General features: G+C 20.7%; 8 protein-coding genes across 8 annotated transcripts; 4 read left to right on the plus strand and 4 right to left on the minus strand. All coding sequences in view use genetic code 6, as the record gives it.

Annotated features, from left to right (window-relative positions):
- Nucleotides 1–647: 647 nt before the first annotated feature.
- Nucleotides 648–989, plus strand: TTHERM_00185570 (transmembrane protein, putative; the record flags this gene model as incomplete). The annotated part of the gene is made up of 1 exon (XM_001008828.2): nt 648–989. One exon carries the CDS (start codon nt 648–650, stop codon nt 987–989), a length of 342 nt encoding a protein of 113 aa, XP_001008828.2.
- Nucleotides 990–4,190: 3,201 nt separating this feature from the next.
- TTHERM_00185590 (hypothetical protein) lies at nt 4,191–5,495 on the plus strand (the record flags this gene model as incomplete). Its single annotated transcript, XM_001008830.2, has 1 exon — nt 4,191–5,495. The coding sequence occupies one exon, from the start codon at nt 4,191–4,193 to the stop codon at nt 5,493–5,495; it is 1,305 nt and encodes a 434-aa protein (XP_001008830.2).
- A 1,025-nt stretch (nt 5,496–6,520) lies between these two features.
- Nucleotides 6,521–6,877, plus strand: TTHERM_00185599 (transmembrane protein, putative; the record flags this gene model as incomplete). Its single annotated transcript, XM_001471088.1, has 1 exon — nt 6,521–6,877. The coding sequence occupies one exon, from the start codon at nt 6,521–6,523 to the stop codon at nt 6,875–6,877; it is 357 nt and encodes a 118-aa protein (XP_001471138.1).
- Nucleotides 6,878–7,666: 789 nt separating this feature from the next.
- TTHERM_00185600 (transmembrane protein, putative) lies at nt 7,667–8,020 on the minus strand (the record flags this gene model as incomplete). Its single annotated transcript, XM_001008831.1, has 1 exon — nt 7,667–8,020. The coding sequence occupies one exon, from the start codon at nt 8,018–8,020 to the stop codon at nt 7,667–7,669; it is 354 nt and encodes a 117-aa protein (XP_001008831.1).
- A 1,446-nt stretch (nt 8,021–9,466) lies between these two features.
- On the plus strand, nt 9,467–11,023 carry TTHERM_00185610 (cytochrome P450 family monooxygenase; the record flags this gene model as incomplete). The annotated part of the gene is made up of 1 exon (XM_001008832.2): nt 9,467–11,023. One exon carries the CDS (start codon nt 9,467–9,469, stop codon nt 11,021–11,023), a length of 1,557 nt encoding a protein of 518 aa, XP_001008832.2.
- An 883-nt stretch (nt 11,024–11,906) lies between these two features.
- Nucleotides 11,907–12,260, minus strand: TTHERM_00185620 (hypothetical protein; the record flags this gene model as incomplete). The annotated part of the gene is made up of 1 exon (XM_001008833.1): nt 11,907–12,260. The coding sequence occupies one exon, from the start codon at nt 12,258–12,260 to the stop codon at nt 11,907–11,909; it is 354 nt and encodes a 117-aa protein (XP_001008833.1).
- Nucleotides 12,261–15,705: 3,445 nt separating this feature from the next.
- TTHERM_00185629 (hypothetical protein) lies at nt 15,706–19,407 on the minus strand (the record flags this gene model as incomplete). The annotated part of the gene is made up of 12 exons (XM_001471089.2): nt 15,706–15,942; nt 16,239–16,328; nt 16,620–16,709; nt 16,957–17,046; nt 17,328–17,417; nt 17,647–17,733; nt 18,000–18,089; nt 18,344–18,433; nt 18,715–18,804; nt 19,026–19,115; nt 19,194–19,246; nt 19,342–19,407. 12 exons carry the CDS (start codon nt 19,405–19,407, stop codon nt 15,825–15,827), a joined length of 1,044 nt encoding a protein of 347 aa, XP_001471139.2. The 3' UTR covers nt 15,706–15,824.
- Nucleotides 19,408–20,677: 1,270 nt separating this feature from the next.
- TTHERM_00185640 (JmjC domain protein) lies at nt 20,678–26,152 on the minus strand (the record flags this gene model as incomplete). Its single annotated transcript, XM_001008835.3, has 6 exons — nt 24,658–26,152; nt 23,721–23,908; nt 23,315–23,614; nt 22,796–23,257; nt 21,192–22,242; nt 20,678–21,084 (listed from the first exon to the last, which is right to left on the minus strand). The coding sequence occupies exons 1-6, from the start codon at nt 25,637–25,639 to the stop codon at nt 20,678–20,680; spliced, it is 3,390 nt and encodes a 1,129-aa protein (XP_001008835.3). The 5' UTR covers nt 25,640–26,152.
- Between the last annotated feature and the right edge of the window lie 33 nt (nt 26,153–26,185).

The raw sequence follows: 26,185 nt of genomic DNA on the forward strand, positions 1-26,185 counted from the left end.
AACTTAAAATTTATGAATCTTTATTAATAATTTATTAAGGAGTATATAAGCAAATAAAAACAAACATGATATGAATCTATTAAAATATAAATAAATTCTAGTTTAACAAATGTCTCATTCATTTTTGTATCAAAAAAATAACTATAATTATTAATTGATATTTAAAATAGTAATAATTAAAAAATGACATAACGTGTTGACATTAATTAACTCTTCCATGATTCTAAATTTAAATAAACAAAGATTTCTTTTAACTTTTTAAGCTTTGTTTTTGTTTAGATTTCAGAGCATATTTTATAAAAATAGTAAAAATTTAAAATATATTTGAATAAATTAAAATTATTTTCAATATTATAAAAATAGTAAATTGTCATAGATTAGACAAGAAAGGAAGGAAGGAATAAATGAAAGAAGGATATCCAAAAATATGGAAAATGTTAAAAGTAGAAAGCCCTATCATAAACAAGATGCTTAGTGGTTTGAGAAAGAGAATGATTATGGATAAATAGGTTGATTATTATTGTCATGTATTTATTAGAAGAAAAAGTTTATTAAAAGACATCATCAAATATAAATAAATTAACAAACAAATAAAGAAAATATTTATATTTTGTTACAAGCAATTTTAATTTAAGATTTAGGAAAAGATGTTTTGGAGAAACGTAGTAAGAGGCCTTAATTGCTAATAAGCTTTAAGAAGATAAAACTTCGCAAAGAATATCACAACTACTGATATTCCTAAGGATTCCCACCACTTCGCTGCTAAAAGAAGTGGCTTCACTTAAACTGAATAAGCTCCTTTCGCTTACAATGACGTATATTAATATCCCAAAGATTACAAACCTTGGAATTACAACTACAAGGGTAATGGTGTTCTTTTAGCATTATTCTTAGGCAGTGCTTTCAGTCTTGTTGCTTATGAAAGATCTTATGCTTCAAAAACTGGAAGATATTAAAGAAAAGTTTAATAAAATTACTACTAAATTTGAAAATTAAATTAGCTGATTTGATAAATGATGGATCCTAATAGATACATAGTAGTGATTTATTGTCATAATAAAGTTGACTAAAATGAGAATTAGATATTTATAAAGCTATTTAACATAGAAAGCTAACATATGATAAACGCTTGATAAATTTTAATGATATCTTTTTAATTCCATCATACATATATGTCAGTATTTTAAGACTAAAATACAATTAATTTCAATTCACATCAATTCATACATACATACATTCTTACATATAAACAAATATAAATATATATATATAACCTTATCAATCATTTCCTTTATAAATCACTAAGATGATATATATCCTATTCTTTTAAATCTTTATTTGCATTTTTGTTTTTACAAATAAATATGCATGCATACATGTATGTATCAATGCATAAATATATTCTACGAAATCAATCTACAAATTATGATTTTAAAATAATAAAATATTTTTTAATATTTATATTTTAAAGAAATATAGTAAGATAAATTTCAAAAAGCATATTTAAATTTATTCAAAAAGAAAGATTTTAATTATTTGCACAATTTTAAAATACTTTATGTAAAATTAGAATCAGTTTAAAAATATTTTATTATACTTATTTACTTATTTTATCTAAAATATTTTTGTTAAATAAATAATAAACAGATATCTAACACACAAGATTCCCTTAAAAAAATAAATCATTACTATTATTATTGTTCTTCAAAAAATAAAAATTCTTAAATAAAAGAGAAGAAAATAAATAGAATATAATTTAAAAATTAATAAATATTTATTCAAATTTTAGAACAAAAATTGATTTTAATAATTATTTATTTTTTAAACATGAAAATTCAAAATATTATTATTTGTTTGTTATTTATCTTAAAAATAAAAATTATTTAGCATATTAAATATAAAAAAGATGTTCCTTATAAAATTAGACGAATCATTCAAAACAAACAGAATTTTGAGAATTAATAAATATTTTTCTAACTTTAATTTTTTATTATTTTTTTATAAAAATCATTTTTTATAATTAATTTTGCTTAAAAAAAATGATGGTAAAGTAATTATTTGAATAAAATATTTCAATCTTAATAAAAAAATAAATTATTGTTTATTCATTTTATTAATATTGTTATTTAAAAGATAATCTATTCTCTTATTTTTATTATAAAGCATTTATTTTTAATTTAAATAAAAAATAATCTTTTCACTTATCTTGATTATATAGTTTTTATTTAAATATAATAAATTTAAAAAATTAATTTTTGTTTTTATTAAGTGCCTTTATTAAACATAAGTAGGAATAATAAAAAATAAATTTAAAGATAATAAGAAAAGATTTAAAGATGGATTAAATCTTTAGCAATCGTTGCTAACTAATTGAGCATGAAGAGTTGGAAAAAGATTAAATTTGTTTAGAAGATGAATGCTAGTTTTTAAAAATGTGCCTTTATTGTAGATTGGCGCATAAGTAGAATCATAGAATAATCAAAATAAAATAATTCGCTGATAAAATAACAAAAATTCAGAATCCTATTGCTATAAAAGAGAAGCATTACAATAAAATTATAGAAATATTTAATTAAATATAAAAATAAGTTAACATTTACATAGATAATTAGCTTGAAAAAACTAATTTTTTTAAGCTATACGTAAAATTGTAAGAATAAAATATTAAACTTAAAGAAACGAATATTTAATTTTTTGATTCAGCAACTATGATATTTTTAAATAAGATTTCTAATTCGTATGAAGAGGATATTCTAAAATCAAGCTTTTTGAATGAAAATAATAAGCAGAAAATAGTGGATGCCATAACAAACTAATTTATTAAGCTTCATAATCAAAATTTCTAGCCTGAAAAATTTGATAATAATAATGAATAAATTTTAAAAGAGAATTTCTAACAATCATAAGTTTAAAAAGCTCAGACAGAATAATAACAATAAATAATTTATTAACTATAACAAAATAATCAATATTTGTAAAATTAAATTTATTATTTAGAAAATTAAATCAAATAAGATAATTTACATAAAAATTTTGTTGAATAATAGTTACAAATAAACGAATAAAATAATTAATCATTACAAAATTAAATTTATCAATTAAAAAATGAAATCAAATAAAAAGATAATTTATATCAAGACCTTTTAAAGGAATAAGAGTTAGAAAGAAATTAATTGTAAATTTAAGCTAAGTAATTTAAAGATGAGATAGATACTTTAGATTAGAAGGTTTAAGTTATTGAAAATGAAAAAAGTGCTTTAAAAATGCAATTCCAAGAAATGAGTTAATATTAAGTAGGAGCTATTTTAGCTGTAAATTTATAATAATAAATTTAATTTGATTTAGCAAATAAAAAAGTTGATGAGCAAAACAAAAATAGCTAATTGAAAAACATGATTAAATTTTGAGAGAGCATGCCAACAAGATTAAATAAAAAGATTAAGAAATATAAAGTTTATAAAAACTTTTTGAAGATCAAGATTTCGAAAGTTTCTTATTCCTAAAAATATCAAAAAATAATGAAATCAGATATTTAAATGCATTTTAAATTAAGTAAAAAAACATTTAAATCATTCAATAAGCAAGATAAAGTATTAACAAAATAGTTAATCACTTTAAACTTAGATAAAACTGAAAATAAAAGATAATAATTTATACATTCATATCTGTAAGCTTAATTCTCATTAATGATAAAATTTATACGATTATAAATAATAAAAAATAAGTTACTCCTTATTACTTTATATACTGATAAAAAAGTATTTATATATATTAGTCGTTGACAGAATATTCGATCTGTGGAATTTTAAAAACAAAATTTTGAAAATTAATAAATATTTTTCTAACTTTAATTTTTAAAATTTTTGTAATAAAATGAATTTTTAAATAAATGATTGTAATTATTTTATTTCACTTTTAATGAAAAAATAAAATATTTAGATTGTTAAAAAATTAATTATTATTTATTTGTTTTATAAATATTTTTATATAAAAGATAATCTACTCACATATCTCGTTTGAGTTGGATTTTTGTTTTATTTAAGTTAATTAGATTCTAATTTATTTTATTATAAAGCGATCATTAATTATTTATTTAAATAATTAAATAATATTTGTTAATATTAAGCGCCTTTATTAAATATATAAGTAGGAATTATACAAAATTTAAAATAAAAAGAGAAGAGTGAAAGATGGATTAAATCTATAGCAATCGTTGTAAAATAATTGACCATGAAGAGTTGGAAAAAGATTAAATTTGTTTAGAAGATGAATGCTAGTTTTTAAAAATGTGCCTTTATTGTAGATTGGCGCATAATTAAAATCATAAAATAATTAAAATAAAATAATTCATTGATAAAATAACAAACATTCAGGATCCTGTTGCTATAAAAGAGAAGCATTACAATAAAATTATTGAAATATTTAATTAAATACAAAAGCAGGTTAACATTTATATTGATAGTTAGCTGGAATAAACAAATTTTTTTAAGGAGTATGCAAAATTTTCAGAATAAAAAATCAAACTTAAAGAAACTAATATTTAATATCTTGATTCAGCAACTATGATATTTTTAAATAAGATTTCTAATTTTTATGAAGAGGATATTCTAAAATCAAGCTTTTTAAATGATAATAATAAACAGAAAATAGTGGATGCCATTAAAAACTAATTTATTTAACTAAATAATTAAAATTTCTAGACTGAAAAAGTTGATAATAATAATGAATTAATTTTAGATGAGATTTTCAATCAATCAGAAATTTAATAAGCTGAGTTAGAATAAAAAAAAAAAATTATTTAATAATTAGAAGAAAGCAATAAATCTTTACAAAATTAAATTGATGATTTAGAAAAATAAATGAAAGATAAAGATAATTTACATAAAGAATTTCTAGAGAAATAACAGTAATAAATAAACCAAGAAAATAATCAGTCTTTACAAAATTAAATTTAAAGTTTAGAAAAATTAATTAAAGATAAAGATAATTTACATCAAGAATTTGTTGAGAAATAAGAGTTAAAAATAAACGAATTGTAAATGTAAACTATGTTATTTTAAGATGAGATCAATACTTAAGTTCAGAAGGTTAAAGATGTTGAAAATGAAAAAAGTGTTTTAAAAATTCAATTAGATGAAATGTGTTAATACTTATAAACAATATTAGTTTTAAAATAATAAGAATAAATTTAATTAGAGTTAGAAAATAATAAAAAAAATGATGAGCAAAAACAAAAAGAGTTAATTCAAAAACATGATGATATTTTGAGAGAATATGTTAAAAAGATTGAATAAAGAGATTAAGAAATATAAAATTTATAAAAACTTTTAGAAGACCAAGATTTCGAAAGCATCCTATTCCTAAAAATATCTTAAAATAATGAAAATGAAGACTTAAAAGCACTTTAAATTGAGTAAAAAAACCAGGAAGTCATTAAATCAGCTGAGTAAAGTATTAAAAATATAATTAATCACTTTAAACTTAAATAAAAGTGAAAATAAAAGATAAATTATATTCATACATACATATATTCAAATCAAGAAGCTTAATTTTCATTAATAATTAAAATTAGTATTATTATAGATAATAAAAAACTAATTATTCATACTAACTTTATAAACTGATTAAGAGAAATTCATTATAAAAATATTCTACTTACTTCATATTTATATTGTAATAGATAAATCATAAATTAATTAATATTCCCTTTTTTTATTTTATTTTGATTTAATTATTTTATATGTTCTCATAAACCATTATATAAAAGATTAATTTAACTTAAAAGTGGAGTAAAAAGCTTTTTAATTTTGGATAAGCTGTGTTTATGTGCTAATTAATATTTATAAAAGAAATGTAGAGTAATGTCTAGTCCAAAAAAAAAAATAGATTAAATTTTGAAAATTTTAATTTTAGAGTTTATTGGCATCTTTTTTGGCAAACATTAGATTGTAAATTTTCTCATTTAGTTACTATATATGTTTATACTTTATCATATATTAAAGGACTTAATATAAAAATAATTTTCATAAAGGTTAGATCTAAATTCTTATTAATTTCAATTACCATGGTGTATTTTTTCAATCAATAACTTTATAAATTAAGTCAGAAAAGTACTAAATTATTTCTTATAATTTAGAAATTAAAACATACGGATTTTCTCTTTACTTTATAATTAGCTAAATTTAATGATAAAAAATTTTTTTTTCAACTTTTGTTAGTAGTTGCTTTATTATGCATGAAAAATAAAACTTATAAACTCTTTTTAAAATAATAATTCGCCATTAATTTTTCTTATGAAAAAGTTTTAAACCTTAAATAAAATCTTTATTTAAAATAAGCTCTTTATTTTTTGCTTGGTGGCTATATTGTTTCTTTTCTAAATTAATAATTTTTATATTTTTAATTTATTTTTTTCGTGAGGTATAAATTACATAAATTATGGATAATTAGATGATGACATTACAAATAACAATAATTAAATAAAAATAAGATATTTTAATTACAAAAATAAAAATAAAAAATGAGATTATTAGCTGCTTCTATTTTCTTTATTTTAGCTATTACTAATGTATCTGCTATTATAACACACTAAGAGTTTTAATAATGCTAAGCTACATATGAGAATTCTGCTTAAACACTTTGTTTACGAGGTGATTAAGATTGTTTTACTGCCTTATAAAATATTGGAAATTGTTTAGACTCATGTGCTTCAGATACTAAGAAAAGTTATAACTAGATCCTTAATTGTGCTAAAACTAATTGTACAACAAGTAATCAAAATGTTTAGTCCTGGTTAAACAAATATCTTTCTTGTCTTTATTTAGGAAAACTTTCACTTAGTTTCCTTTTATTAGCTCTATTTGTTATTGTTTTCTGAGTTGTTATAATTTCATATAATAAACTTTGAATTCTATAAAATAATAATCCATTTTATATTTGTTATAATTTTTTAACATCTTTAAAAAACAAAAAAGTTTTAATTAACTTAGTTAACTAAACTATATAAGACTGGCTTGAATTAAAACCAAAATATTTTTTTTAAAGTTTTTTTATTTTATTAATTGAAATAGAAAATTATTCAAATATACTTTGAAATTTAAATTTATCTTTTTTATTAATTTTTTATGTATTCATTTATTTATGAATTTCTAAAAAAATTTGTTTCTTGGGTGTTAATATGTTCGGGTGTTAATTAATGAGGATTGATAGTATTTTAAATCTACATTTATATTTAAAAATAGTCCATATTAAAATATTTGCTAACTTATTTTTGTATTTTAATTACCTAATTAATTTACTCTATTTTCTTCACACTTTTTTAGTTATATTGGCCAATAATTTACATTTATAAACTTTTCAATTTTTATGAAAATATATTTAATTTAATTCATAGTTGCATACATACAAAATTAATATAAATATTTTTAAATTAAAAATTATATCCCTATTAAATGAATGTTTTTCTTTCTGTTTGAAAATAGAGTTAAATAAGATATTTTTTTTTGATTTGAGTATTAGTTAAAGTCAGTTGCAGTTAGTTATGGTTAAAAATTATATTAATTTTTATTTTTCTTAAGATTTAAAAAAAATTATACTAATATAAAATGGAATATCATAGAATTATATATTTATTATATGAAATTATAAGAATAATCTTCAATTTTTATCAAAAAACAATAGAAAATATAGCTAATAAAAGAAAACTAAGTGAAAGTTTTCCAATATGAAGACAAGAAAGAAATTTGTTTAACCAGGACTAAATTGTTTTATTGGTTGTTGTACAAGTAGTTTTAGCACAATTAAGAACATAGCTATCGCTTTAATTAGTACCTGAAGCACATGTAGTTAAACAATTTCCAATAGATAATAATTAATTAGCACAATCTTAGTCACCTGATTAGCAAAGTGTTGCTATAGCATTCTCAGCTGTAGTGGTGCATTATTAAACCTTTTAGGATGTTTAAGCAGATACATTAACAATTAGTAAAATAAGCAAAATAGAGGCAGCTAAAAATTTCATTTTTTTAATTTTATTTTAATTAATTTTCTTTTTTAGATTTAATTATTATTATGTGTAATATCATCATTGAATTATTAGTAATTTATAGCTCAAAAAAAAGTTTTGAAATACAAGAATGAATGATTAATTAAGTAAGTTAAAAAACAAAATAGCCATGAAAAAGTAAATATGTAACATATTTTAAATAAGGATTTATCTAAGGTTTAAAACTATTTCTTTAAATAAATTAATGCTGAATTATTATTTTAAAAAGAGTTTATTCATTTTTTCATCCATAGTAAATAATTTTTAAACAAAAATTGAATAAATGTATGTATTTGTAACATTTCATATTGATTACATAAATTATTTTTAAATAAATAAAAGATCAAATTCAAATTCGAGTGTTTTAATTACTAAATTATGCTAATTAATTAAGTGCTTTTCTGCATTATTTTGTAAAGTTATTTATTAATAAAATTCAAACATCATCGTAATTGAAATTAATAAGAAAAAAGTTCTAATCTTTTTGAAAATTATTTGATATTAATTAAGTCAATTAATAGATAATAAAGTGTAAATGTTTATAATATTTACATAGTAAAGTTTTCCAAAAAGGATTTACATAAAAAAGCATAATTAAAAGTGGGAAATATCAATAATAAAAGCAATTCGCTATTAATAATTTTGTCTATTTTGTATGGGAGTTATAATCTATTTAGATTTGTGGTTAATTAATTAATTTATATATCTAAAATAGAAAAATTTAGTTTCAGAGGCTATAAAGAAATCCACTAAATCAATTTTCTCAATTTATCTACTTTAAAAAATCTTTCTAATATCTACTTGAAACTGTTGTTAATAAATTAAATTAAAGCCAAACATTCATAATTATAAATAATTATAATTTGAAATATTATTTGACTCTAACGCCTTCTTTCTAAATTCAATTTCGAGTAATAAATTATAATTTGTTGGAAAATTTAAGTTTCACATAATTTAGAATAATAAATATAAATTATTTCTTATAATAGTAGGATTCAAAGCTTAGATTAAAAGGGTCTATATATAAAGGTGCTCACTAAAAAAAATATTGAACTCAAAAATTAAATTTCAAAAATATAATAAAAATAATAAATTGAATTTTACATTCATTCCCACATATTTAATCATTACTAAGAAGTATAAATTTAAAGAAAAAACTTCTGATATTTTTATGAGAAAATCAAATTTTATTTCACAAAATGAATTTGATTAAATTCAATATTTGATTTTAGATTGATTCAGATATTAGTTAGATCATTTTAATGTAAGTAATATAATTAGCAATTTTAAACAAAATATAAAAAATCCTTTTTTAATTTTTTTTGTAACAAAATATTTAAGCAATCCTTTTATTTATTTAATCAACATAAATACAGTTATTAATTTAATTAAATAAAATAAAGATATACATTATACTTGTTAATGTCAATTATTTAGCTGTTTATAGGATTCATAATAGGTACCATAATATATTAGACGGTTATTAAAACACTCTATTTATATTATGTATATAAGAGAAGGTATGGAAAGGATATAATTGTTTTGTTTTATCCTGTTATTGGTTGGTATTATTTTGTCAATTAATCTTTTAAGAAATATGGAGATTCCCACCAATTTTATAAAACTTTAATCAAAGAAAATCCAAACGCAAAAGCTATTCTTGCTTTATCTGGATTTACCAATATTATTACAATAATTGACACTAACTGGGTGAAGAAATGTCTCACAAATCAGCATCTTTTTTTCAAGAAGGATGGCCCTTTTGGATTCGATCTCTTATTTGGTGAAGGTTTGTTATTCAAAAATAAGCAAGAATGGAAGAACCAAAGAGCATTTTTATAAGGAAATTTTCATTTCAATGCTTTAATGGAAAGATTTTAAATGTTCAAAGATTGTAATTTGTAATTCTGTTCAGAAGTTCCTTCTAACGGTGAGTATGTTAAGCTCGATTACTACAATGAAGCTGCCAAGGTTAGCTCAGATATCATTTCATATTCTTTTATGGGTAGATCTATAAATGAAATTAAATCCAATTAGAAATCTTTCTCTATAGAACTCATTAATTTAGTGAAAGATTGCTTTGTTTATAGAATTACTAATCCTTTTTTTATGATAAAGGCTTCAGTCTTTGGACCTAGAAAGAGTACAACATCTTTCAATAGCTCTACTGAAAAAGGCCTTTTAAGCCGTATAAAATCTATTAATAATTGTCTTTATAATATTATAGAAGAAAGAGAATAATAATTGAAGAAAAAGTATAAAAATCATAATGAAATGGTGCCTGCTAACTTCTTAGATATGTATTTAAAAGAAATTTGGAAGTAAGAAGAAGAAAATAAAGAATCAAAGAATAAAATTACTCTAACCAGAAAAGAAATCGTAAATTAATATATAACTGTCATTTTTGCTGGAACAGATACTACTTCTCATCTTATTGGGAATATACTCTTCGAACTAAGTAGAAATCCTGATGTTTACTAGCGCCTATAAAAGGAAATAGATGACAATATTCTTAGCTTTGAGAATATGAAGTATGAAGATTTAAATAACTTGCCTTACTTAAGGCTTGTTATTAAGGAAACACAAAGACTATATCCAGCAATTTTTTATCTTTTTGGTAGATTTATGGATAAGAGTTATACAGATGAAGATCTCTTTATTTCAAAAGACTTAGAGGTTTAAATTAGATTAGTTTCGCAATAAGAAAAGCAAAGTGGCTTATTCAGTGATATACAGAAGTTCAATCCTGATAGATACAATTCAACAGATAAAGAAGACCCATACGACTTTATTCCTTTTTCTGCAGGTCCTAGAAATTGCATAGGATAGTATTTGGCTCTCATTGAGACCAAAGTAGCAATAGTCTATGCTTTAAAAAAATTCCATCTCAAGAAGCGTGATGATTATGAGTTAAAGATGTTTTAAGAGTTCGTATACTCTCCAGTAGAAAAAGACCTCTTTTATATTAAAAGAAAATGAAATAATTATTAAAAAAAAAAATAAACTCACATCATAAATTATTTTAACTAATATGTTCTACTTATCTATTTTTTTAACAATCAATCATTTTAAATTCATAAAAATAAACAACAAATTCAATAAAGTTGATGATTCCTTTTATTAATGATATTTTATGTTAAATAATTTGAACACTCATTTTAATTTAAGATAATTAATTGAATTTTGAGTGAAAAAAATAATTTTATTTTTTAGTGCTAAATTAAATTTTCAAATGAAAAATTTATTCTATCAAATAAATATTATAACAAAATCATTATAATAAATTTAATAACAAATTTTCATTAATGAAATTCAAAGAAAGCCAAAACCAAACATTTTCTGAGACTAAAATATATTGGACAGTAAAAATTTTCAATTTTTAAGAAATTAAAGTTTAATCAAGTTCAATCATACATTTATAATTAATAAAAATTATTTATTCATATTAAAAGAAGACTGAATGTTTGATTAATAGTATATTAAAATAATTTTAAGTTTTTTATTAGTTAAAGCTGAGATTATTTGCTGTGTTCTGATTGTTCAGTACTTAATAAATAGATTTAGTATTATTCCCAAAGTATATTTAGGTAGTTTTTTTCAATTTTTCAATATCTAAAGCGTTTTACCTAAAAAATTAATATTTATCTGTTTCAAAATATGGCAAAATAAAAGAATAATTTTTGAAAAAAATAATTATATATTAATAAAAGTCAGTTTTAGTTATGGTTAACTAAGTTAATTATTTTTTTTTTGTTTTTTAAAGATATTTAAAAGTTGCAAGAATACGAACATAAAATAGATTCTTACTTTATAGAATTATATATTTATTATATGAAATTATATGAATTATCATAATTTTTTATCAAATAACAATGGCAAATATAGCTAACAATAGTAAGCTAAGTGAGAGTTTTTCTAAGTAAACACAAGAAATATAATTGTTTGCCCATGTTTAAACAGCTTTGTTACTTGTTGTACAGGTAGTTTTAGCACACTTAATTACAGCTGAATCACTTTAATCAGGACCTGAACCACATGTGTTAAAACAATTTCTAATAGTTTGTAAGGCAGTAAGGCAATCTTAGTCATTTTATTAGCAAAGTGTTTAGGCAGCAGTCATAGCAGTTTTAGTGCATTATTCAACCTTTTATGTTGCTTCAGCAGATACATTAGTAATAGTTAGAATTAGCAAAATAGAAGCAGCAAATAATCTCATTTTTTATCTTTTTTTGTAATTAATTTTCTTTTTTAGATTTAATTATTATTATGAGTAATATCATCTAATTATCTGGAATTTATAGCTCAAAAAATAAAGTTTGAAATATAAAAATGATTAATTAATTAAGTTGAGAAACAATAGAAACAAGGAAAATATAAATAACTTATTTTAAATTTGGAATTTATATAAGGTTTAAAAAAGTTTCTTAATAAAAACTAATGCTGAATAATTATTTTAAAAACAGTCTACTAGTTTTATTTTTCATGCACAATATTGAATTTTCAAAGAAAAGTAGAAAAATATAATTATTTATTACATTTCATATTGGTTACATTATCTTTAATTTTGTAAGATATTTGGAAAGCAAAGAGAAAATTTGAGTATTTTAATTACTAAGTTTTATTAATCAATTAAGAAGTTATCTGTCTTATTTAATAAAGTTATTTATTGATAAAATACACAGATATAGAAATTGATAAGTATTAAAATCCAATCTTTACGAAAATTATTAGTAAAAGTGGGAAATAGTAATATTAAAATAATTAATTATTCGTAATTTTGTGTATTTTGATTTGGAGCCATAATTTACTTAGATTTGTGGTAAATTAATTTAAAAAACAGAAATAGAAAAATTTAGCTTTCAAGTTTTTGAAGTAATCAAATATTGATTGATGATTTATGTTTGTTTAATCATTAAAAAATATTCCATCCATTAAATTAATTTAGTAAATTTGTCTCTCTACTTTAAAAATATCTTTTGAATATACTTGAAACTGCCAATAAATAATATATCAAATTAAATTCAAACATTAATAATTACAATTTAGTATTATTGACTACAACGCCTTTTTCTAGATCCAATTTCGAGTAATAAATTATTATTTTTTGTTTGAAAATTTAAGTTTCAAATATTTTAGATTATTAAATATAAATTATTTCATATTATTCTACTTCTCAAAGCTTAGATGCAAACTTTTATAAATTTATATAAATATTTTTCATTACAAAAACTTTATTTTACTTTCATATTAATAATTTAAAGCATAATTTAATGAATGGATAGATAGGTTGAAATATATTCTTCTATATTTATTTTTATAAAAGAAAAGTTATATATATTGGATTATTGAGGTTAGTAATTCCAAGTAACCTTGAAGAAGTGCTCTTCAAAAAAAATAAATAAGAAAATTTTTTATTAAAATATTTTAAAATAAAGAAACCAGTAGGCCCTCACTTCCAATATATATTTATTATATTCATTTATCAATTAACATAAATATCAAAAAAAATGTTAGTTACTCTAAGCTTTTTCATATAATCATATTGGGTTCAGTTAAAAAAATTAACCTATAGTTTTATTTTTCATGCACAAAATAAAATTTTCAAACAAAAATAGAAAAAGATATTGATTACATTTTTTTTAATTTTGTAAGATATTTAGAAAGCAAAGATAAATTTTGTTTTAATTACAAAGTTTTATTAATCAATTAAGAAGTTATCTGTCTTATTTAATAAAGTTATTTATTGATAAAATACACAGATATAGAAATTGATAAGTATTAAAATCCAATCTTTAAAAGTATAAGCATATATATAAATTAAATTAGAAAGTTTTTAATTTAGGATTGATACAAAAAAGCAACATTAAAAGTGGGAAATGGCAATAACAATAAAAATAATTAATTAATAATTTTGTATATTTTCATTTAGAGCTATAATTTACTTAGATTTGTGGTAAATTAGTTTAAAAAATAGAAATAGAAAAATTTAGCTTTCAAGTTTTTAAAGTAATCAAATATGAATTGATGATTTATGTTTGTTTAATCATTAAAAAATATTCCATCCATTAAATTAATTTAGTAAATTTATTTCTCTACTTTAAAAATATCCTTTGAAAAAACTTGAAACTACCAATAAATAATATATCAAATTAAATTCATATATTAATAATAATATTTTGTATTTTTGACTATAACGCCTATTTCTAAATCCAATTTCGAGTTTTAAATTATTCTTTTTTGTTTGAAAATTTAAGTTTCACATAATTTAAATTAATAAATATCAATTATTTCATATAATTCTATTTCTCAAAGCTTAGATGTAAACTTTAAAAAACTTATATAAATGTTTTTCACAGCAAAAACTTTATTTTGCTTTCATATTAATGACTTAAAGCATAATTTAATTGATGGATGGATGGATATATAGATTGAAATATATTCTTCTATTTTAATTTTTATAAAAGAAAAGTTTTATATATATATTGGATTATTTAGGTTAGTAAATTCAAGTAACCTTAAAAAATTGCTCTTCAAAAAAATACCTTTAAAGCTTTAATATAAGCAAAAAAAATAAAATTTTTTTCTTAAGCCCATCATAGATAGTACTATTATATGTAATATCCTAATCTAATTATTTGAAATTTAAAGCTCTAAAAAAAACTGTTTGAAATTTTAAAGTAATTATTTAAGTTAAGAAATAGCAGAGCCACTTAAAAAATAAATAACTCTTTTTAAATTAGGATTTATTTAAGGTTTCAAACTATTTCATTATAAAAACTTATGTTGAAATATTATCTTAAAAAGAGTCTACTAATTTTATTTTTCATGTACACTATAAAAATTTCAAACAAAAATAGAAAAAGATATTTATTTATAACATTTCATATTGATTGCAATTTTTAATTTTACAAAATATTTAGTAAGCAAAGAAAAAATTTGAGTATTTTAAATACTAAGTTTTATTAATCAATTAAGAAGTTATCTGTCTTATTTAATATAGTTATTTATTGATAAAATACACAAATAAAGGTATTAAAATCCAAACTTTATGATAATTATTTGTATCTTAAATTATTTAAAATGTGTTAAAGTATAGGCATATATATAAATTAGAAAGCTTTCAATTTAGGATTGACACAAAAAACATCATTAAAATTGAATATAGTAATAAGAAAATACAAGTAATTATAATAGTTTTGTGAATTTATTTGGGGTTATAATCTTTTCAAGTTTGTGGTAAATTAATTTATATAACAGAAATGGTTAAGCTTAGATTTAAAAGTTATAAAGTGATGAATTAAAACTGATGATTTATATTTGTTTAATCATTAAAATATATTTCATCCATTAAATTAATTTAGTTAATTTGTCTACTTTTAAAATATCTTTTGAATTAAAAATTATAAATTTGATATTTTTAACTCTAACGCCTTTTCTCTAAATTCAATTTCTATTATTAAATTATTATTATTTAAAAATCTAAGTTTCATTTCAAAGTTTTGATTGTTTTTGGTCAAAACAGAGTGCCTGGTCTAAGAGATATTCATTTATTTAAGTAAATTTAATTTATGAACTTTCATTTATTTAATAAGCTACCTACCTACCTACTAACATACCAAAATAAAAATGATATTCATAAATATGAAAATAATAATTAATATATCTATCTATCTATATTTTTGGTTAAATTATTTTATTACAAAACATTATATAAGAAAATATATTATTTTCTACTATTCATATATTTAATATTTATTCATCCATTTTCATCTAAAGTTTATCACTTGAATTTTATTTTAATGGCAACTAACGTTTTCGATTTAATACATTTACTTTTTACTTTCAATTATTATTATTTTTCATAATAATAATAACCTTAACCAACAAGCATATTCTAACTTTTTAAATGTTGAAGAAAAAATATATAATTAATAAGTTATTTAAAAAGAAAAAAGAATAAAAAATATGAAATTATAAGAAATGAATTAATAAATAATTAAAGTAAATTTTGAAAATAAAAAAATGAGTGAAATTATGAGAGATAGAAGAAAAAAACACAAGTACTATAAAAAATAAAAGGATAAATAAATCTAATAAAAAACTAATAAACAAATTAAAAGAGTTTAATTTTTTTTTTTTAATTCATTTTTGTAAATAGAAACATCACAATCCAAATAAAAAAAACTGTTTTTACCTAAGATCAAGTGTCAAATTTGAGAGATTAGTGCAATTTGCTAACGCAGAACCTAAACCTGTGGCAACAGTTGCATCAATTTAATTTCCACTTTTTAAATATTGAAGAAAAAATATATTATAACTCATAAGTTATTTAGAAGGAAAAAATGAAGAAAAAATATTAAATTATAGGAAATGAATTAATAGATAATAAAGCAAATGCTGAAAGTAAAAAAATGAGTGAAATTAAGAAAGATAGAAAAAGAAAAAAAACACAAATACAATAAAAAAGAAAAATATTAATAAATCTAATAAAAAACTAATAAACAAATTTTAATTTCTTTTAATTAATTTTTATAAATAGAAATGCCATAATCCATTATAAACAAACTGTTTTTACTTAAGATCAAGTGTCAAATTTGAAAGATTTGTGCAATTTGCTAAAGCAGAACCTAAAGCTGAAACACCACTTGCACCAATTTTATTGGAACTTTTTAAATATTGAAGAAAAAATAATAATTTATAAGTTAATTAGAATGAAGTAAAAATATGAAATTATAAGAAATGAATTAATAAATAATAAAAGTAAATGTTGAAAGTAAAAAATTATTGAAACAAAGAAAGATAGAAGAAAAAAAAACAATTAATATAAAAAGGAAAAAGATAAGTAAATCTAATAAAAAGTTAATAAACAATAATAGAAATATCACAATCCAAAACAAATAAACTGTTTTTACCCAAGATTAAGCCTTAAATTTGAGAGATTAGTGCAATTTGTTAAAGCAGAGCTTAAGTCTGATACACCTTAATCACCAATTTAAACGAAACTTTTTAAATATTGAAGAAAAAATATATAATTAACAAGTTATTTGAAGGAAAATACAAAGAAAAAATACGAAATTATTAGAAATTAATTAATAAGTAATAAAAGCAAATGTTTAAATAATAAAATGAGTGAAATTATGAAAGATAGAAGAAGAAAAGCATAAGTATTATAAAAAAGAAAAAGATTAATAAATCTAATAAACAAATTAAAAGAGTTTAATTTTTTTTAATTCATTTTTATAATTAGAAATATCACACTCCAAAACAAATAAACTGCTTTTACGTTAAATTAAGCATCAAATTAGAGAGATTAGTATAATTTGCTAAAGCAGACCATAAGCTTGATACACCTTTATCACAAATTGAATTGAAGCTTTTTAAATATTTAAGTAAAAATAAATAAATAATTAGTTATAAGAAAAAATATATAATTTTTATAAATGAATTGTTGAAAATAAAAGAATGAGAGAAATTAAGAAAGATAGAGAAAAAAAAACATAATTAAATAAAAATAAATAAAATAAAAAGCTAATGTTTAATTTTTTTAAATTAATTTTTATAAATAGAAATATCACAATACAAAACAAATAAACTGTTTTTACCTAATATCAAGTGTCAAACTTGTGAGATTATTGCAATTTGTTAAGGCAGAACCTAAGGCTCCACCACTTCCACCAATTTTATTGGAACTTTTTAAATTTTGAAGAAAAATAAATTTTTAATAAGTTATTTAGAAAGAAAAAATGAAGAAAAAATATGAAATTATAAGAAATAAATTATTGAAAATAAAAGAATGAGTGAAATTAATAGAGATAAAAGAAAAATAAAAATAATTACAATAAAAAATAAAAAGATAAATATATCTAATAAAAAGCTAATAAACAAATTTTAATTGTTTTAAATTAATTGTTATAAATAAAAATATCACAATCCAAAACAAATAAACTGTTTTTACCTAAGATCAAGTGTCAAATTAGACAGATTAGTGCAATTTTTTAGAGCAGAACATAAGCTTGATACACCTTCATCATAAATTGAATTGAAGCTTTTTAAATATTTAAGAAAAAAGTTGAAGGAAAAAATAAAGAAAAAATATGAAATTATTTGAAATGAATTGTTGAAAATAAAAAAGGAGTGAAATTAAGAAAGATAGAAGAAAAAAAACATAAGTTTAATAAAAAAGAAAAAGATAAAAAAATCTAATAAAATGTTAATAAGCAAATTGAAAGAGTTTAATTGTTTTAAATTCATTTTTATAAATAGAAACATCACAATCCAAAACAAATTAATTATTTATACCTAAGATAAAGTGCCAAATTTGAGAGATTAGTACACTTTGCTAAAGCAGAACCTAAGTCTGAAGTACCTTAATTACCAATTTAATTTTCACTTTTTAAATAATGAAGAAAAATATTTAATTAATAAGTTATTAAGAAGGAAAAAATGATGAAAAAATATGAAATTATAAGAAATGAATTGTTGAAAATAAAAAAATGAGTGAAATTAAGAAAGATAAAAGAAGAAAAAAAAAAGTACAATAAAAAATAAAAAGATAAATAAATTTAATATAAAACTAATAAACAAATTTAATTTAATTGTTTTAAATTCATTTTTATAAATAAATAGAAATATCACAATAAAAAACAAATAAATAAATAAACTGTTTTTACCGAAGATAAAGTGTCAAATTTGAGAGATTAGTGAAATTTGCTAAAACAAAACCTAAGCTTGATACACCACTTACACCAATTTAATTTCCACTTTTTAAATATTGAAGAAAAAATATATAATTAATTAATAAGTTATTTAGAAGGAAAAATGAAGAAAAAATATGAAATTATAAGAAATGAATTAATAAATAATAAAAGCAAATGTTCAAATTAAAAAAATGAGTGAAATTAAGAAAGATAAGAGTAAAATTGTTTAAAATTCATTTTTATAAATAGAAATATTACAATCAAAAACAAATTAACTGTTTTACAAAAGATCAAGTGTCAAATTTTAGAGATTAGTGCAATTTGCTAAAGCAGAATATAAGTCTGATGCACCTTAATCACCAATTATATTCTAACTATTTAAATAATTTATTATTTATTTAGTTATTTAATTAATTATTAGTAATAAATAATACACAATTTAAAAAATTTACTATTATAAATCAATTTTGAGGCTTTTATGAGATGATGGAGAAGATCTTAAAAGCTTTTATAAAAATGATAAATATTTTATAAGAGTTAAATTATTCATTAAGAAATAAATGTTTTTAATATATATAATAAATTTGTTCAGAAATTTACTTCTAAAACTTTAACATATTATTTCTATTATTCTCTTTTTTTTTCTCTTATTTAAATACAACCCATATTAACTATTTGTTTGTTGACAATTTGTATTAAACTTTTAATTATTAATTCAATTTAATAATTTGATTGTTTGTTCATTATAATTTTTTCATCTCTACCTTGATTATATATATATGTTCTATTTAGTGCTGGGAATGAAAAATAAATGAAGCCAACCAAGTCTTATTGAGTTAAGCATTTTAAGATTTTTTTTACTCATAATATCCACTATTTAAAATTATTTATCGAAGACATTTCGCTATTGCTTGTTGTTTGTATCCTTTATTCAGAATGTATTTACATAAAATTCATGTAAATTAAATTAATTACCTTTTGGAATTGAAAGCTCAAATTCTGCTTACTTATTTACTAACTAACTAACATACATACATTTTAACATATTTTTTGCTATTTTCTTCTTTTTATTATTGTAAAATGCAACTAATTTTTGATTTTCATTTATTATGATCTAATTTTTCTATTAATAATCACAATAGTTTAAGATAAAAAATTTATTTATTTTATCATTCTCCAAATTCAGATTTCTTTTTCTTAGCATTAAAGAAAAACAGCAAGCATATTTATTTCTTAAGGAAATCTTTAAATGTTAATTAATCAAATAATTAAATCAGCAATCAACTAAGCAAGCAAGCAAACAAATAATAACTTGTAACATAGATTCATATGAAAATTTTAATTTTTCTGAATTTGAAAGTTCGTAAAAATTTAAAGATCATTAATTTTCAATTATAAATAAAAAGATGATGATAATATGTATGGTGATAATAATAACAATAAAATAAAGATACATAATTGATAACTGGATATATAATATATATATAAATAAATTCATTGATTAATCAACTAAAACTAAAATTTTGGGTTTGTTTGAAATATTTTATTTATTTTGGTTAATACTTTTTCTATTTGTTGAATATGTATGTATGTTTGTTTGTTTGATTCATAATAACTCTCAAAAATTCTGCTCAAGAAATAATTTAATATATTTTTTTATATTATTTTTTAACAGAAAAATTTTTGTAGGAATTAATTTATTTATTTATCTAATGGTTAGTTAGTTTGTTTGTTTTTTTATTTGTTGGTTTGTTAGAAGTAAAAAGTTCGTTTTTATTTATAAAAAAGTCTTATAATTATTAATTAAAAAAGAAGTCATTGAGTTAGGAAGTAAGTAAGTATGCGTGTATGCGTGTAAGAAAGTAAGTAAATAGGTAAATAATTAAGTTATTTTGCCTACTAATTAATTAGAGCTATTTAATTCTAAACTTGTAAATCAGTTTGAGCTATTAGTAATTTATTTTAAGTTTAATCTTCTTTTATAAATATTTGGATTATCTTCATAGTCACTTGAAGGAGTTTTTTATTATTTAGTTTCTTTAGTGATTTATTTAGTCTCAGATTCTTTCTCTTTTTAACTTTTTTCCAACTATTCCAACATTTTTACTCTTTGCTATTCGCGCTCTTTTCTTATTCTTTGTTTTTCTATTTCTTCTTGGTCATTAGCATCATCGTCATCTGAAATATAGCCTTTGATTTTAATTTTTTTGTTTTCATCAATAGTTTTATTTTACTAGCTAGTAGTCTGTGTGTTCAATTAGCTTTTTTTGCACGAATTGCTGTTACTCCTGCTTACTATTTTATAATTAATTTTTTAAGAAAATTAAAAGCTACTTTCATCATCTAATTTTAAAAAAATTTAAATTCATTTTTCTAATATTAATTTCATCATGAATTATTTAGTTTGTTTGTTAGTTAGTATTTGGTTAAAATCAATCATATTTATTTACCTATTTATTGTTATGGTGTTGAGGGTTATTCTTCTATCACCATTTAAGAATCTGAAGGTAATACATTAGTTTGTTCTATTTTAGTCTTGATATTTTATTGAGCTTAAAGTGAGGGACTAGCTAAATTTGTTGAAACACCAATTGTAGTAGATGATGAAGTGGGTGATTAAGCCTCATTTGGGTTCTGTTTGGAGCTTTATTTTGAGCTGTCATTAGACTCAGATATAGATTTCAAGCTTGTGATTTTGTTTTACTGAGCTTTTTTTCTTTAGTTTTGTGAGGGAGGTTTAGAACAAAGAGATCTCCCTCCTCTTAGAACTCTCGAAGATTGAGTGAGTGAAGATATTTCATAATCATGAGAAATGAGGAGCTGAGAATTGTTTTTTTATTTGCGAGTCTTAGAACCCATGTAGTCCAATTCTTATTGCAACTATATTGCATATTTTTCATCGTCATGTTGCTATTAAATAGAAGATATAGAAGAAAAGTTATTTTTTGAATCAGTTTAATAATCATTTTCTAAGTTGCATTTTGAATAGTTGTTGCAAAGTTGATTTTAAATTTAAAATTCATTTTAAAACTATTTATTTTATAATGATGAAAGTTGTTGTTTATTTGGTTTATTTGGTAATTCACTTTATTAATATTAACTATTTACATTTGTATTTTTGTTTTGGCTTAAATCGTTATTTTCTACTGATTCAAAATTCAAAGATAACTACTTCTGCTATATCTATCCATTTTTCAAATTTTCTTTTAATTCTTAGTTTGTTAATTGAGTAGCAATTTATTATTGTTGCTACTACTGAACTTTATTCTTATTAGCTGATTTAACTTATTGACTATTAGAAACCAAACTATCATCTTCTTTTTTACCAGCATCTTCTATCTTAACTTATTGACTATCTTTCTCCTAATCATCCTCACCATCATGCATAATATCTTGACATCTCTACTGCTAGTTAGGTGCAATAAATTTCATAATAGGTTTCTCAATAAAATCGATAAGTCTTCCTGATTACAAATCTAGTTGAAATTTCTACATTTCTTCCTAATCATATCAAATAAATTATTTAAGTTTTTCAATAAATAAACCAATAAAAATTTTCTCAAATCTCATTTAAAAAATATTAATTCAAAAAACAATTCTAACTTTTTTTTAATTTGTTTGTTTAGTAAAAAAAATACAACCAATTAATTAATTAATTAATTAGTTAATTCATTAAAAAACTTTATTAATTATGGATTTAAATTAATAGATAAAAATTATTTATTAAATTTTATTTGAGTAGATTAAATAAATTAAAGGGTTTTTTTATTAAAAATTTGAGTAAAAGTGTTTAATTTAAAATTAAATAATTGATTTTGATTATATTGCTAAAAAACTCTAATTATGAAAATAAAATTTTTGTTTGTTTTTAATGCTGATCAAATAAATCAATTATGAAAACAAATTTTGATAAAAATAAAATAAGATTTTATTTTCTAATTAAAATTGATTAAAAAATTAAAAAATTTTCAATTAAATCCTTTTTAAAATAAAGAAATAAATGTGCTAAATTAGAAAAATAAAATTTGATAAATTTTTAAAGCGATTAAATTACGACTCCCTATGAGGCGAAGACATCAGGAATGTAAACTTGCTCTAATCTCCTTACGTCTTTGTTAAAAACAAAGTCATTTATGTTAGCGATTTAACCACAGAAGTGACTAATGTTGGTTAAATCGGAAATAGGGTAGAGAGACTATTACTTTCCTTCTTCCTAAATATAATTATAAACTCTGTTCAACAAAGTCTTCAACGAATTTAGATCAAATTTTCTAAAAAGTATTATAGAATCATCAATTTTTTTCATTTCCTAAATGCAAAGAGGACAGAAATACTTTCCACAAAAATCTTAAGAAAGGAATAGGCTATTGTTAGGTTCTTGATATTAGAATTCAGAGCGGAGGATACCGAAATAGCAAAATATTTCTTTTCCACAGCCTATTTAGCTGCAGTAATAAATTTGGATGTGTTTAAGCTAAGCAGGCATTTAGTCATAAAAAATCACTTAGTTCTTACACTTGAAAAAATACATTAAAAAATTGTTATTTGATATAAATTTTTTCAAATATTTTACTTTAAATGGATAGTGAGTCAAATTTTGTTCAAATTAGTATTCTTTCTAATAGTAATCAGCGACAATACTATGCAATTTCTGTGCTACTTCCAAAGGTAAATTGTGGTACTCAAAATTAAGTAAATCCATAAAAAGAGATTTATTCAATATTATTGTTTCAAAGTTGATTTTTTAATTATACAAAAATCTTTCATTCATAGCAATTATGTCTTCAATCCTTCTGTAAGCAAAATTCCATGCAGTTTACACACTTCTACCTCTGCAGCGTACCCAATGCAAAACTCCAGGAGCTAAAATGACCTTAAATGATAAAATAAAATTAGCATAATTTATAAAATTAAAAATCTAATTAATTAATCATAATCAAAATTTAAATATCATATTAATCTTTTTAAATTAAACTTACAATATCATTTTTTCTTTAAATAACTTTTTTTATCCTGATCCCTGCTTTGATAACATCTGGGTCATTATACTTTCCGAACCATAGACCTTCATCGCCATGTATATCAACTTAATATTTTCTTTTCACATAATTTCTATACTTTTCTACTTAGTCAAAATCGACGCAATACCAATCACTGTCACCATCTCCTATTTAATAAATAAAAAATATTTTAATTAAATAAATTTATGTTGTAATTAAATTAAAATTTTTAATTGAAAAATATCCTCTTGAATTTAAAGTAAAATATTTATTTGCATTAACATTTAAATATTTATTAAAATTTGATTATTGATTTTATTAATTTGACCAAAATAAATCAGGCTTGTAAATTAATTAATTAAGTAAAAATTGTTCAAAAATTGTAAGTTATTTTTACTAATTAATATTAAGTCAAAATTGAATTTAGAAACTAATTATTTTGGACTTCAATTTTACTTTAATAATAAATTGAAATAAAAAGGGGGAAGCAAAATTCAAAAGTTTGCTTGATAATTATTTACAACTAATTAATGTTCAAATTCAAAACTAACAATTTTTATGCTGACTGCGAATTAATAACCTTTGATAATTTAATCTTCCAAAAATATGCAAGATTCAATTTTAAGTTCTAGCTTTGCTAGTAGTTATTTAAAAATAAACTAAAATTTAATCAATCAAGATTGTTTGATTATTATGGTCTTTAAATTTGAAGAGAGATATTATTTATTTATTTATTTATTTTTTTGTTTGCTTTTTTGGTCTAAAGAAAATTATTTAGATGGAGTGATAGGATTTATATTGTTGGATTGGTGGATGGATGGATAGGTAGAATATATATCAAAAAACAAGCTTAATGGAAACAAAATTTTAGATAAATTCATAAATTTATCAAAAGTAAATTGAATCTTGTATTTACCGTGGTTGATATTTATAGCTCTGACAGAGATGTTCTCTTGGTGTCCTCCAGTCCACACTCCAGCGACTTTTAGGTACATTTAAGGTTGAGTGCATCCCATAACGTTTTACCTATGGTAGCTAAGGATATCATGTTTGCCTTTATTTAGGAGGTAATGGGGAAGCCCTGATCTCAGACGCATGTTTTCGGTTTACCAATTAAAATCATCCATGTCAATGTTTACAGCAAACATTACTCCGTTAGATAGTTTGCTAAAGTATTCTTTGTAATATGGTTTTTTCTTAATTTCTTCGTACCTGTCTTCTTAAAGCAATGCAGCATACTCTCCGTATTCCTAAATGGTGGTATTGTAGACATGCTATTGGTTTTTGGGATTTAAAACATTAAAGCCATAAACTGTAGGATTTTAAACTCTACAGTCAATTTACATATCGCTATGATTTTTAATCACACTTTCAAAGCTAAATAAGTTTTTGGGGTTCACATTAAAACCTTTAGGGCCAGCTGCTTCTCTCAAAACGATGGTTTATTCTTTATAAATTGCTTCCTACAACTATGTGTGTAGGTCTTCAGGAAATATTTCGCGAAATCCATCGCAGTCAATATCACAATCATTATTAACATTCTACTAATGCTAAATAATTTGTTCTGCTGATTTTAAGCAAGGAGCATTCGCAGAAACTTAAGTTTGAAATGCAGCACCGCTATTTGTCTTGATTTTCTTTGATACGTTGTTTCCATTTATTAGGATTTAGTCAGTTGTGGAGACGAAAGTGCTGCTGGAGTTAGCTGCCAATCCATTCTTTTTAGGAGAACCTTCTTTTTCCTAAGAAATATTGTATGCTGCAGTAGAATCGATATTGACCGAAGTTGTTGCATTCGAATTTATATTTTCATTAGTTTAAATCAGGCTAGAACTAAAGTGTTAGTCTTTTTCTTCGCTAGTACTTGAAGAAACCTTTCTCTTGTTCCTAAGATTCATAAGATAATTTGGATCAATTCTATGTATCTAAATGTATATAAAAATATATATAGATATAATATCTTTTGTATATATTTGTTTTGCTTGTTTATTTGTTTTTTTTTGCTTAATAATGTTGATTGGTTTAAATTCCTTTTTACAAAATTCAGACTTGATAAAGTTATTTATTTATTTCTTTAATAATTTGTAATTTGAATAAATGTTTTAGCTACAGTAAGTAGGTAATATTATGAATAAAAGATTATTTTTTCTTTCACTTGTTTGTTCTTTGTTAGTTAGGTTTTATTAAGTAAGAAAGTAATTTAAAGCTAGCTTAGTAAAAATATAGCAAGAAAGATATCTACTTTGTTTGTTAATTATCGACTTATTTGTTTGCTTTTGTTAATTTATTTATTTATTGCTGCTTGTTTGTATTACGATTAAATTGTTAGCTGATTTATTTTAAATTTTGTGTTTTCGAAACTCTCGCAGAATTTATTTTTTTTTTGAATTTATTTTTAAATATAATTTGTTTACCAAAAGTGTTTAACTAATTTCATTCTTAAA

Source organism: Tetrahymena thermophila, assembly GCF_000189635.1.
Source record: "Tetrahymena thermophila SB210 genomic scaffold scf_8254798, whole genome shotgun sequence".
Lineage (NCBI taxonomy): Eukaryota > Ciliophora > Oligohymenophorea > Hymenostomatida > Tetrahymenidae > Tetrahymena > Tetrahymena thermophila.